This window comes from Rhinatrema bivittatum, chromosome 13 (genome assembly GCF_901001135.1).
Source record: "Rhinatrema bivittatum chromosome 13, aRhiBiv1.1, whole genome shotgun sequence".
In the NCBI taxonomy this organism is placed as follows: domain Eukaryota; kingdom Metazoa; phylum Chordata; class Amphibia; order Gymnophiona; family Rhinatrematidae; genus Rhinatrema; species Rhinatrema bivittatum.
Genome location: NC_042627.1, coordinates 76,366,784 through 76,380,600, shown reverse-complemented (window position 1 = coordinate 76,380,600; position 13,817 = coordinate 76,366,784). Strand labels below are relative to the sequence as shown.

The 13,817-nt window shown below is 45.5% G+C and overlaps 1 protein-coding gene across 2 annotated transcripts in view; it reads left to right on the top strand.

Annotated features, from left to right (window-relative positions):
- The window catches only part of IGF1R (insulin like growth factor 1 receptor), a 333,492-nt gene that overhangs the window by 296,121 nt on the left and 23,554 nt on the right, over window positions 1–13,817 (top strand). For both annotated transcript variants that reach the window (XM_029574964.1, XM_029574963.1), the window contains exons 15-17: window positions 1,718–1,788; window positions 6,740–6,969; window positions 8,031–8,141. In XM_029574964.1, coding sequence (XP_029430824.1) covers window positions 1,718–1,788; window positions 6,740–6,969; window positions 8,031–8,141 — 412 coding nt within the window. The remainder of the gene's footprint in view (window positions 1–1,717; window positions 1,789–6,739; window positions 6,970–8,030; window positions 8,142–13,817) is intronic.

The following is a 13,817-nucleotide window of genomic DNA, read 5'->3' as shown; positions in this document are numbered from 1 at the left end:
GTTGGATTGCTAGATGAGCAAGGATACACAGGGAAGATAAGAAAATAGCAGAAAAACTGAATGAATTCTTTGCCTCAGTCTTTACTGAGGAAAATGTTGAGAACATACCCACACTGGAAACATTCTTTGATAATTCCGAGCAACTAAAAAAAAAAATCTTTGTGATAATGGAGGTTGTAATAGATCAAATTAACAAACTAAAAAGTAACAAATCACCAGGACCAGATGGTATCCATGCCAGTGACCTAAAAGAACATGAAATTGCAAACCTGTTGCTAGTAATCTATAAACTTTCTTGTAAAATAGATACAATACCAACTGAAGAGTGGCCGATATAATGCCCATTTTTAAAAACAGCGCTAGGGGTGATCCATTAAATGTAAGGTAACAATATAGAAGCTATTGTAAATAATAATAATAAACAAAATTTCTGGCCGTATAGATGGAGTTGGCTTAATAGGGAAGAGTCAATATGGGTTTTGCAAAGAGAAGTCTTGCCTTGCCAATTTACATTTTTTTTTTTTTGAAGGTGTAAATAAATATGAAGATAAATGTGAACCAATTGATATAGTGTATTTGGATTTTTGGAAGACATTTGACAAAGTTCTCCATGAGAGACTCCTCAGGAAATTAAAAAGTCATGGGATAGGAGGCAGAAGGAAGGATTAAACAGAGTACCACGTATTTAACATGTTTAACATATTCATAAGTGATCTGGAAAAGGGAACGAGTGAGGTAATAACATTTGCAAATGACTTGTTAAAACAGCAATGGATTGTGAGGAACCGCAGAAGGATCTTTTGAGATTTAGGAGAGTAGGCATCTGAATGGCAGATGAAATTAAATGTGGAAAAGTGTAAAATGATGCACATAGGGGAAAAATAATTTCAACCACAGGTACTTGATGCAGGTTTCATATTGGGAATCAGCACCCAGGAGAAGGATTTTGGCGTCCTTGTAGACAATGCATTGAAATCCGTGTGGCTCAGTGCGCAACGGTGGTTAGGAATGATCCAAAAAGGCATGGAGAATAAAACAGAAAATATCATATTGACTCTGTACCGCGAGCCCTGGTGCGACTGCATCTTGAGTATTGTGTGCAGTTCTGGTTGTCCCAGCTCAAGAAAGACATAGCAGAGCAAAAACAAAAAAAAAAGTAGGAGGGAACGAGAATGTAAGAGATGGAACAGCTCTCCTATGATGGGAGCTTAGGCAGGCTGGGCCCTTCTGCTTGGGGACATCCCAAAGGCTTATAAAATCATGAGTGGGGTGGGACAGGTAAATAAAGGACCGTTATTTACCCTTTCAAATAATACAGGGGACACGCCATGAAACGTAACAACCAGCAGAAATACAACAGATCATAGAAAGTACTTTGTTCTCTCTCTCTTGCCAGAGGATGTGATCAAGGTGATGAGCTTAGCGGGCTTTTAAAAAGCTTTGGACAAGTTCCTGGATGAAAAGTCCATAACACATTACCAGCCAGATAGACTAGGGAAAGTCATGTGCTATAACCCCCTGTGAGCAAGTAAGAAAAAATAGGTGTTTTGGGATTTGTCGGGTACTTGTCACCTGAATTGGCTACTGTAGGAGACAGGATGCTGAACTCGAGGGAGCTTAGTCTGATCCACCATGGCATTTCTTTTGTTGTTTCTTTCTCTTTATTTATATATATATATATTTTTTTTAATCAACTTTTTTTTTCCCTTCCCAACAGGAACAGTGACAGGCTGGGAAATGGAGTGCTGTATGCATCTGTGAACCCTGAGTACTTTAGTGCTGCTGAGAGTAAGTGCAACCTTAACAGTCGTCAACTTTTCTTTCCAGATGCCAAGAATAATTTGTAGAGGATGCAGAAACTTAGATAATAAATGCAAATTTTCAACTTCTGATAGATAAACGGGGCGAAGCGGAGGGACCAGTAAACACTTTCTAACAGGCCGATACAGTAAAAATCGCAGGAGAGTGGGCGAGCGCACAGGCCACTCTCCTGAGCGCGCGATTCAGTAAATTAATTTATTTAAATTAGGGCCGGCGGTAAAAAGAGGCGCTAAGGACGCTAGTGTGTCCCTAGCGCTTCTTTTTGGACAGGAGCGGCGGCTGTCAACGGGTTTGACAGCTGACGCTCAATTTTGCCGGCCTCTGTTCTCAAACCCACTGACAGCCACGGGCTCAGAAACCGGACGCCAGCAAAATTGAGCGTCCGGTTTTCAAGCCGTGGGCCTATTTTACATTTTTTTTTAAATTTTTTAACTATTTGTAACTTTAGGGACCTCTGACTTAATATCGCCATGGTATTAAGTCGGAGGGTGCACAGAAAAGCAGTTTTTACTGCTTTTCTGTGCACGTTCCCGGTGCCGAGAGAAATTAACGCCTACCTTTGGGTAGGCACTAATTTCTGAAAGTAAAATGTGCGGCTTGGCTGCACATTTTACTTTCCCTCTACCAGTCCCTCTACCTGTCTCCCTCTACCAGTCCAGACAGGGCTGGACTGGTAGAGGGAGACAGGGCTGGACTGGTAGAGGGGATGGACTGTGGAGCAGAGAGTGAGAGACTGGTGGGGAAGGTGGAAGGTGGGATGTTTCAGATAAGCCCATATATATATATATATATATATATATATAGTATATGTGTATACTATTTTTTAAGAAAATCTCCTAAGCCAGGGAAACCATCCTATTAGTTTGATCTTGACAGAGATCCAATGGTTCTCTCCACACCTACCTGTTACCAAATTCCCTATAGGCAGAGATAGGACACCTCCACTCATAAAGAAAGAGACACGGCTACAAACATTTTGCAGCATTGTCACAAGGTGCTGGGCATGCATCTCGGTGGCATCTCTAGGCAGAAGAACCTTTAAGTAACAAACACCTGACCAGTTTCAACCATCGAGTAAAACTACCAAGAGCATCAATCAGAAATTCTTCCATACACGAGTGGGACAAATCCCAATATAAAACTTGCATCTCACGTTCTACAGTACCCCGCGTTCACAGAAACTCCCCCATCAGGGCGAGGGGACCTGAAGCCATGGGATTCCTTAGAAGACAGGCAGCCATGAGCTTTATAGTACCAACAGCCCGGAGATCCAATCACTGTGAGCTAATATATTCTGTATCCATGTACATTGTCAAGGACAAACCAACTCTGACGGCAGCTCCAGGACAACCAGTGTCCAATAGAGTTCCAGTGAAGCTTGCTTTTCTGCTATCCTTGGGGAGAAGGATCTTTACCATACTTCCCTTTTTTTAAGAGAGGAAATTGATTGCTTATTGCTACCTGTTTTTATGCACAGTGAGATGCAGCAGATGACAAACCATGTGCATAAAGAATGTATACAATGCTTAATGTGCTTTTATTTTTTGTGCTCCGCCACATCTATGAATTAAATTATTTTTGCATTTTGTTACCCTGAAGATGCATTAGCAAATCTTTCCAGAAGGCATGGGGGTAACCTGCACGGAGCGGCAGTTACTGCCCTTTCCAGAAGGCATGGGGGTAACCTGCACGGAGCGGCAGTTACTGCCCTTAACAGAAGGCATGGGGGTAACCTGCACGGAGCGGCAGTTACTGCCCTTAACAGAAGGCATGGGGGGGTAACCTGTACGGAGTGGCAGTTATGACGTTAAATTCATTGCTGGGCAGACTGTGGATGGTCTTTATCCGCTCTCATTTGCTATATTACTGTGAAAGCCTCTTTGCTTGATGTTTCAGCGGTTTGACAGGTATCCGGAAATGCTTCTAATTTGGCTTTCCCACCTCCAAAATTACAGAGCATGTTGAAAAAGCTGAAACATGTTTGTTGGTGGAAATCACGGCGTGGAGACCGTGCCTGTGCCGCTTCACCACTCAGACCTTTAGCTAGCATTACACAAATGCATTGTACTAGTAACAGGAGGAAACCAGTAGAGGAGTTGCTTCAGGCCATGAAATTGCCAGCCCGTTTAGGACACACCCAAATCCAAAGCGAAGTGTGAGCAATAAATCTCTTTGATTTTAAGAAAGAAGAAAAATGCCACAGACAGCCTCAAAATGTAGCTCCCTCCCTCCCCGCAGGTCCAGGTTTTCAACGCCGGGTGTCAAAGCTGACAGATTAGTGCACTGATTTACGTTTGTAAGAGTGCGTGACCCATATCGTGCCCCTAGTAATCTGTACATCCCTTTGCGTCACCCCCTACAATTCAAGGGCACCATCAGACCTAGCCTGTTCTGTGTCCCCCTGTGTTCTCCCCTGTGCGTGGGGCAGGCCTGGCGGTAACGACCTCTGGCTGGAGGGAGGGAGATGGCCCCCGGGGAATCCACCATCTGAGGCGCTATAAACCTGCGTGGCTGGCGCGGCACCTGCTGTCCCTTTCCAAAGCCTTCGCTATTGCTGGAAGAGGCAAAGACAAATGAAAACCAAATTTTATTATTATTTTTTTTAATTGTAAAGACTTGCTTTTGGGATTGGAAAGTACATTTCTGGGTGGCACAATATTAAAAAAAAAAATTGAATTAGCAGAAATGAAAGTGGTTATTATGCATATGGCTAGTTTCTGCTGCTGCTGCTGCTGAATTGCTTGTTTATTTATTTTACAATTTTTATATACCGACATCCGTTTGCACATCGTATCGGTTTACAAATAACTTGGAACTTTTAGGCATAGCCTTTACATGGAACAACAACTTATATGAAAAAAGGAACAGTAACTATAAGATAATTAGGTACAGGATAACAAATTGCAAGATCAATGGCATAGAGTAATAACACTGATTAAAATCTGGGTAAGCATGATATTTACATAAAGATCAAAGGTAACGAGTGAGATACGTGACCTGAAGAGTGTCAGATCTTGTGGGAAAATAGCAGCAAATAATACAAAGTTATTCAGTGAAGATACATGAGGAGTGTAAGATCATGTGAGAAAATAGCAAATAATGCAAAGTTATTTACTGAATATGTTACACCAATTTCAGGGATTCGTCACAGGGTGGGTAGAATGAGACGGGTAGGTCTGTAGGAACAACCAGGTTTTTAGTTTGTTTTTTTAATTTAGGTGTAGATGTTTCGGTGCGTTAAGTCCGGATGCTCGTTTTCTGTGCTGTGTGTCCGTCCCTTCTGAGAAACATGCTGTGAGGGGGGTTTCTGTTCGAGCAAAATCTTTCCCTGCTAGGAGAAGTGGGAGCAGGGCAGGCTGTAGGCCGATCTGTGCTGAAATTCCTGATTTATCGTTCTCGAGTTTTGTAAGGTGCCTGTGTTTATTAACTGGAGCGGAGGAGTAGCGGGCTGGAAGCCGGGGTTCAAATCCCACTGCGGCTCCACGTGGCCCTGTGCAGGTCACTTAAGCCTCCACTGCCTCGGGTAGAAACTTACTGTAGGATTTATCATTTCCGCCAGAAAAGGGGTGGCGGGGGGCGACAGTGTGCAGCAGTTGCCCGCGTCGCCCGAATAATGCGTAAAACTTTATCGCCCGCAGCGGTACCGGCATAAAAAGGTTGTTTTTGTGTTTTGTTTTTTTTACCCCGCCCCTTTCCCTCATTTAAATGTTAAAGTCGCGATGTGGTCCAAAGCGATTTGAAAAATGACCCCCCCCCCCCCAAAGATTGTGAGCCCTCGGGGACAGGGAAACGCTTATAGCACCTGAATGTAATGCACTTTGAAGCACATGAAAAGTAGGCGGATACGATAGTCTGCACGCCCTGTGGGGAGCTTCCTTTCCTTGCCTGAACCCCTCTGCCTCTTGCAAGTTGGGACTGACAGAAGTGTGAAGGGAGCCCCTGGCCCTGTTCAGTGCGACGCTGTTACACTTAGGCACTCGCCGCCCGCAAAACGCAGGAACGGAAAAAAAAAACCTCTCGTAAGAAATTCCCTTCGATTGCTGCAGCAGGCTTGCTTTTTTTTTTCAAATTATTCTTGTGAAATAAAGCTGCTATGTGCTGTGCTTGCCAAGGTGTGATGTACGTCTGAGCTCTCGCTGTGTTCCCGGGCGCTGCACTGAGTCAGCAACGGCGTTGCTGCATTTGTCATTCGGCACTTGAACTCGGTGTGGAGTTGTCGTCGTGGATTATCATGGTGTCTTTCTGAATCTTCTGCCGGGGGGGTGGGCTGGGGAAGGGCCCGAGAGCTCATCGAGGGCTGAGGAGTGTGAGCAGCTAGACTGGACCCTCCGCTCCCAGCAGCACGGGGAGGATTATAGGTGCTGGAGCCGGGCAACCCAGGGCCAAGCTGAGTGGGACGGGAGATGGTTTTGTTCGTTCCTGGTTTCCTATCTGGCAGAAAGGGAATTTGTTAGGGCAGCACTAGAAGAAACTTAGGCGTTTAAGACTAGGATATGTGAACAGTGAGGCCCCCATGCAGCCTCAAACTCACGAAGAGTTTTACGCAACAGGGAAATAACTTGGGCCTTTACAGTTCTTTATCCGCCTGTGATGGGGTTCAGACGCACACCTCTCCCCCATGCATCCCTTCTGTGAAGCACATGAACGCCGCCGCACTGTCATCATATTCTCTGATGGGTCGGGGTGTTAGACCCTACAAAGAATCCGGTTCACTCCATAACCAATTTAGCACATCTATAATAGGAAATGGATAAAAGTGGCGTTATAAGAGGCAGTCCTAGTCTCACAGTGCTGGTACCATTCTCCTGCTGGTTATTTCCTTCTCTGGAATAAACGGGGCATTACTGATGCTGGTCTGGGGGTGTCAGAGTGCACAAGATCTACTTATTTACGCGATTTCTGTGCATCCATTTTGCAGTGTATGTGCCGGACGAGTGGGAGGTACCCCGAGAGAAGATCACCATGTCTCACGAATTGGGCCAGGGCTCCTTCGGCATGGTGTACGAGGGTATCGCCAAGGGCGTGGTGAAGGATGAGCCTGAAACCAGGGTAGCCATCAAAACGGTCAACGAGTCGGCGAGCATGCGAGAGAGAATTGAGTTCCTGAACGAGGCCTCTGTGATGAAGGAGTTTAATTGTCATCATGTGGTACGTTGAGAGATGCGTGGGCTTTAAAATACATTTTTTGCACAGAAAGTGAAAAGGGTGCAAATTTGTGGGCGTTGCCCTTGTAAAATACTTGTAAAAGAGCCCTTGTCATGTGTTTTAAATGCCCCAAGCTCATTAGAAGCACCTTATTTAGCATCGCATTGCAGCAAGAATGCACTTTTAGTTTCTTATCAATGTTTGGGTTTTTTTCATGAAAATATCTCCTGATATCCAGGGATGGAAAAATATTTAGAAAACTTGGGCACCAGACACAAATTTTAGGAGCCAGAGAGAGAAACATGTTTTTCTTTACAATTTTATCTAGTTTTGTGGAGGGGGGGGGGGGGGATGCTTTTAATTTGCTCCAGACTCTTCCTTCCTATGCTGTCTCTTTCTCTTCTCTTCCTCCAGTCTCCCTTACAGCCACAGCTGTGGCATCTCTCAGCCCAGGCCAGCAGTAGCTGCCAAATTTGAGGTGCTCTGGTACCCCGATATCAGCTCTGAACTCAAAGAATTAGCATTAAATTGCAAAAAAAAAAAAAAAAGTGGTAATGTTCCTCTTGAAATTTATTTGCAAAATTAAATGTGTCCTTTTTGTCCGTTCTTGGTGGTAAGGCAGCCAAGTGGGAGAAATTCCTGTTCATAAAACTGATGACAAGGGGAGAGAAAATATTGCAGACAGACCCACTTAGGATTGGGGTGGGGGGAGGTTGGAAATATTTGAACCTGGCATGCACAGGATGTCTCAGGTTAGCGGGTCAGTGCTTGGAGGAAACGGATTTCCGTTTCGGGAACCTGAATGGCTGATAAAGGTCACAAGATCTATATGGCCTAGGGATTAGTTTTTTTCTTTAGAAGGCAGTTAATTCTATGAAATATGCAATATATTAATTGTGTGTCCTGACATCTGAGTTTCGATTTACTGTCGGGCTTGAGGTTTCCTAGTACAACTTATGAATGCAAATAGCATAAGCACCACCACCTGCCCCATGAATTTGACTCTTCATGTATCTTCCTGCTTCTTAAATGGTTCTGCTTACGCTCACGTTTGTCTGTTCTAGGTACGGCTACTTGGAGTTGTGTCTCAGGGTCAGCCGACATTGGTTATAATGGAACTGATGACTCGTGGGGATCTCAAAAGTTACCTTCGATCTCTTCGGCCCGATACCGAGGTTAGTAAAAACGTAATTTAAGAAAATTGGTTTATCTCAAAAGAGCTGATGTGTATAAGAACCTGCAATTTCCATGTTGTCCTCGTAGCCGTATCTCACCCTCCTGTTGTGTTCCCATATGTAGAAAGCTCACCTAACCAGGTTGCAGTCATATATATATATGTATATATATGTATATATATATATGTATATATATATGTATATATACGTATATATATATATGTATATATATATGTATATATACATGTATATATATGTATATGTATGTGCATGCATATCTGGGGTTAGAGATCTGAGCATCCTTCATAGCTCCCATTGCTGTTTCCTCTTCCTTCCATTGTGTGTCCTCACTAGAGCATGCCCGAGGTGAACAAGTTGACTGGTAATCCTGCTCTTACAAGGTTACCTGCATGCAATACTGATGGCTTGTGCCTATCAGGTCTGAGAGAACCACTTCCAATGAGTCTGTGGCACCAGTGCATAGACCTCCCACATGGGAGCACACACTGTATTGGGGCCATTTCCATATCCAGCTGGTGAGAATTGTGTGCTAGGGCTTCCAAGCTGGGAGATACGGGTAGCATTGGTGCTTGGGCTTCTGGTCATCGGACTAGCAAGGCTGTACTCCTGCTTGAGGAGTACCGCCTCTGGTTTTTCTCACCCTATGTTCTTGTCACAAATCGGTTTGGAAAATGGATATGGATCAAGCCAACGCTAACCTGACATCTGTTTTATGCAGATATCCCCTAGTTAACCATCTAGTAGCATGCCATTAAACCAGGTCAGAAAGCAGGCTTATAAAGCATGTAGGGTTCCTAAAATCCTCCCACAGGTTAAATCTGAGCAAGGAGAATCTTATCGCCTTCTCTTTTGCACCCTGGGAGGTGGATGTCTCTGGTAAACGTGCTGCTACCCCTGACAGAATGTGTCCTGTGATGGATATCCTATGCAAATATCTTCTAAACAAACGCAGGCAGCAGTGCTGTTGCCAGAAGGTCACACTGTGAGTAAGCAGCCAGTGAGCAGAGAGGGCCTCATCCTCCCGCCCCTCTCCTGACCCCAAAGTCTGCCATCCTCAACCGAGCCTTCTGATCCAGCTGCTGCTGGGAAGGCTCACCCTCCTGCCTTTAGGAGGAGCGCAGTGTTGCAGTGTTGTATGGTTAAGCAGTGCAGCTGGTGAGGCTCAGCGATGGCACACCTAACGTTTTGCTCCTTCCGTTTGCTCCCTCCCCTGAGGTGCAGAATGGATCGGGAGCTGTCTCGTTTCGGAATGTTCTGGTAAACATCTTTGGTGGAACTTTGGGGAGGGTTTCCCGATGTTTATATTTACAGCCGTACTTACCGTGTGTGATAGTAAGGTTTGAGCAGGATCACAGGGTCCAGGGCTAGGATGAACGCATGCTTACCCAAAAACAGTGGATTAGCTCAGTTCCAGGTGCATGAATGCATTCCCAGCAATGAACTCTCTCTAGACTAGATTGCTTGACATCTGCTTCAGGGCCTATCCCAGGCTGTTACTTTGAAAACTGTTCAGCCAAACTTTCTAAAGGTTCATATGGATCTGGCTTCAATGTATAGCGCCAGCTTCATGCATCTGTGTTTTAGTTTGATGCATAAACTCATAAGAACATAAGGCTTGCCATACTGGGTCAGACAAAGGGTCCATCAAGCCCGGTATCCTATTTACAACAGTGACCAAGCCAGGTCACAAGTTCCTAGCAGGATCCCAAGGGGTAGATGAGATTCCAAGCTGCTTATCCCAAGAATAAGCAGTGGATTTCTGCAGCTCTCCCTTAATTGTTAATGGACTTCTCCTCCAGGAACTTGTCCAAGCCTTTTTTAAATGCAGCTATACTAACAGCTTTCACCACAACCTCTGGTAGCGAATTCCAGAATTTAATTATGCACTGAGTAAAAAAAATATTTTCTCTTATTAATTTTATATGTATTACCCATTCCCTGTACGTACCTGGATCAGTCCAGACAGTGGGTTATGTCCCCAATCCAGCAGATGGAGTCAGCACAAGCTTTGAGGGGGCGTATCCATATATACTACTACCCCCTCTGCAGGAGTTCAGTATCTTCTGACTCCAGCAGATGCGAGTAGGGGAATCAGGCTTCCCCTCCTTTTCCTTCACTTTCTTGCTTGATTATGGCTTGTTGTTGTCTTTTTCTGTGGATCAAGTTTGTATCAAGTTTGTATTAAGTTAAAAAAAAAAAAAAAAAAAAAGGCAGAGTTCTTTCAACTTCTGGGGAGTGGCTTATCTTCCTTGTCTCTTCTCTGCGGCCTTGCTGTTTATTTCTCGTTGCAGCCAGGGGTAAGTTTGTTTTTCCTTTGTAGTTTTTTCCTTTACAGCTCAGCCCCCGGTGCCCGCGAAAGCCGGTGGAGCCGGCCTCTTCGCTCTTTACTCCCTCACCCGCGGCCATTTTACAGCTCCTCATGGGCTGCTGAGCCATTTAGGGAAAGATGTCTGGGGCGGGTCGTGTGGCCAGGAAGGCCCCCCCGCGGCACCCTCCTCTATTTTCAGACAGCGGGCAGTGCGGGCCGACCGGGCCCCCCCGCAGTGGCGCCTTTGTGCGCGTGGCCCCCCCCCCCCCCGTGGCTTTTTTCTTTTCTCCTGCAGCCCTGGTTGCGCGCCTTCCGCGGGCATCGGCCCGCACTCACTACTCCCGGAACCGGGAACCCCTATACCAAGTCTTCACAATGATGCCAGTCTCGCCCACTCCCCTGTCCCCAGGATTGGGGACCGACTAACGTATTTCTAAGCGGAGTGGGCACGGATCACCTCGGACCAGTGGGTCCTGGATACCATAAAACACGGCTACGCATTGGAATTTGTCCGCCCCCCGCAGGGAAGGTTCATCTTTTCCCCCTGTGGCTCGGACCTCAAGAGAGGAGCGGTGCAGCTGACTCTGGACAGACTCCGGGAGATAGGCGCTACTGCGCCCGTGCCCTTCGGAGAGGTGGGCACGGGCCACTATTCCATCTATTTCGTTGTACCAAAGAAGGATGGTTCCTTCCGGCCTATCCTAGTCCTCAAGGAAGTCAACAAATCCCTTCGAGTCGTTCGGTTCCGCATGGAAACGCTCCGGTCAGTGATTGCGGCGGTGCATCGGGGGGAGTTCCTCGCCTCCCTGGACTTAACGGAGGCCTACCTGCACATTCCCATCCGCCCGGACCACCACAGTTTCCTTCGTTTCAAAATTCTGGACCAGCATTTTCAGTTCACGGCTCTCGCGTTTGGATTGGCGCCGGCGCTGCACACCTTCACCAAGATCATGGTAGTTGTGGCGGCAGCTCTCCGGAAGGAGGGCATCCTGGTTCATCCTTATCTGGACGATTGGCTCCTCCGGGCGAAGTCATTCGATCATGGACGCTCAGCGGTGACTCGAGTAGTACGGTTTCTACATTCCCTGGGATGGGTAGTGAACTTCTCCAAGAGCTCCCTCATGCCCTCGCAACGCTTGGGTTTTTTTTGGGGGCAACTTTCGACACCCTACTGGGCAAAGTTTTTCTGCGCCAGGACAAAGCTCAATCCTTGCGGGATCACACACGACGGTTCTCTGCGTTACCAGAGCCCACCTCCTGGGACTACCTGCAACTCCTGGGAGTGATGGGGTCCACCATCGACCTTGTACCTTGGGCTTTCGCGCACCTCAGGACCTTACAGTGGGCGCTCTTCTCCCGTTGGAAACCAGTATTGCAGGACTATCAGATGATTCTCCCGCTCTCACAGAATGCCAGGGACAGTCTGGGCTGGTGGTTGGATCCGCCGAACCTGGCCCGTGGCATGTCCCTCGATCTGCCAAATTGGGTGGTGGTGACCACCTATGCCAGTCTAGCAGGCTGGGGTGCAGTCTGCGATCGAAGCGCCACGCAGGGGACGTGGTCCACGGTGGAGGCGAAGTGGTCAATCAACCGTCTGGAAACCAGTAGTTTTTGAAAGAGTAAACAATTGATTTGCATTTACCCGTTCCATTCCACTCATTATTTTATAGACCTCTATCATATCTCCCCAGTCATCTCTTGTCCTATCTGAAAAATGCTAACCTCTTTAGTCTTTCTTTATCGGGGAATTGTTCCATCCCCTTTATCATCTTGGTTGCCTTTCTCTGTACCTTTATTCTGCTATATCTTTGCGATGCGGTGACCAGAACTGCACACAATACTCAAGATGAGGTCGCACCATGGAGAGATACAGAGGCATTGTTGTTCTCTGTTTTATTCTCCATTCCTTTCCTAGTAATCCCTGGCATTCTATTTGCTTTTTTGGCTGCTGCTGCACACTGAGCAGAAGATTTCAACGTATTTTCAACAATGACACCTAGAACCTTTTCCTAAGTGGTGACTCCTAATATGGAACCTTGCATTGTGTAGCTATAATTTGGGTTTCTTTTCCCTAAGTGCATCACTTTGCACTTGTCCACATTAAATTTCATTTGCCATTTGCATGCCCAGTCTACCAGTTTTGCAAGTCCTCTTGCAATTTCTCACAATCCTCTTGTGATGTGACAACATTGAATAATTTTGTGTTGTCAGCAAATTTGATCACCTCACTTGATGTTCCAGTTTCCAGATCCCTGGGGCTCTCCACTACTCACCCTTTTTCCTTTGGGAAAATTTACCATTTGGTCCTACTCTCTTTTTCTATCTTTTAGCCAGGTCCCAATCCACAACAGGACACTGCCACCTATCCCATGATTTTTGAATTTCCTAAGAAGTCTTTCATGAGGGACTTTGTCAGATGCTTTCTGTGGAAATCCAGATACACTATATCAACTGGTTCACCTTTATCCACATGTTTATTTACATCTTCAAAAAAATGTAGCTAATTTTTTTTGGAGGCGTAAATAAACATGGTTAAAGGTGAGCTAGTTGATATAGTGTATCTGGATTTTCAGAAAACATTTAATGATGTCACCTTAAATATGAGATTGAAGCCATTGAAAGGTCCTGACCAGGTTTGTTGAAAAAATTTTCTGTAAATATATTTTTTTTCATACCAAATGTGTCTGTGAGCTGGTTGTCCTACTATCTGTTTTCCCTCTAGTTTTCTCGCATCTGAACAAGAAGCATTCTCATAGGTTGTGCAAGCAGAATGTGCCATAACAAATCAAGGTTTTTGTGGTCATCTAGCCCTGGGGTTATTGCCACGCTGCAGAGTCCAGAGACTATTGCTGTTTTCACACACAAGAGAGTTCCAAGCCCCTGCTTCTTATTGTGGTGTTTTCTCCTTTTGGTAATTTATATAAGTATGTGATGTCATCCAGCCCAGCGTCTAGCCGGTAAATGGCGCCATTCCACCTGGCGTCGCGCGCCGAAGGGGCGTGACAAAGGGGCACTCCCCTTTGTGCACCCCTTCGTGCAACCCTTGGTGCTACCTTTTTCGGTTTTGTTTTTTCTCTTTTTAACTTCTATGTTTCTTCCACTTTTGTTTACCTTTCTCTTTTTTCATAGTTGTTATCCCTTGTTAACAATTTTCATTGTTATTAATGTTAAATGTATTTGACAAAGGTAATTTTTTTCTGCATCTCCTGTTTTAATGTATATTATACAAGAATGTCTGTGTATAAAAATTAAAAATAAATATATTTCACCACTGTGGGATTAGGTAGAATTTTAACTGAGCAGACTGAGTGGGTCAGGTTGAAGTGAATCTCTTTAGGGGCGATATC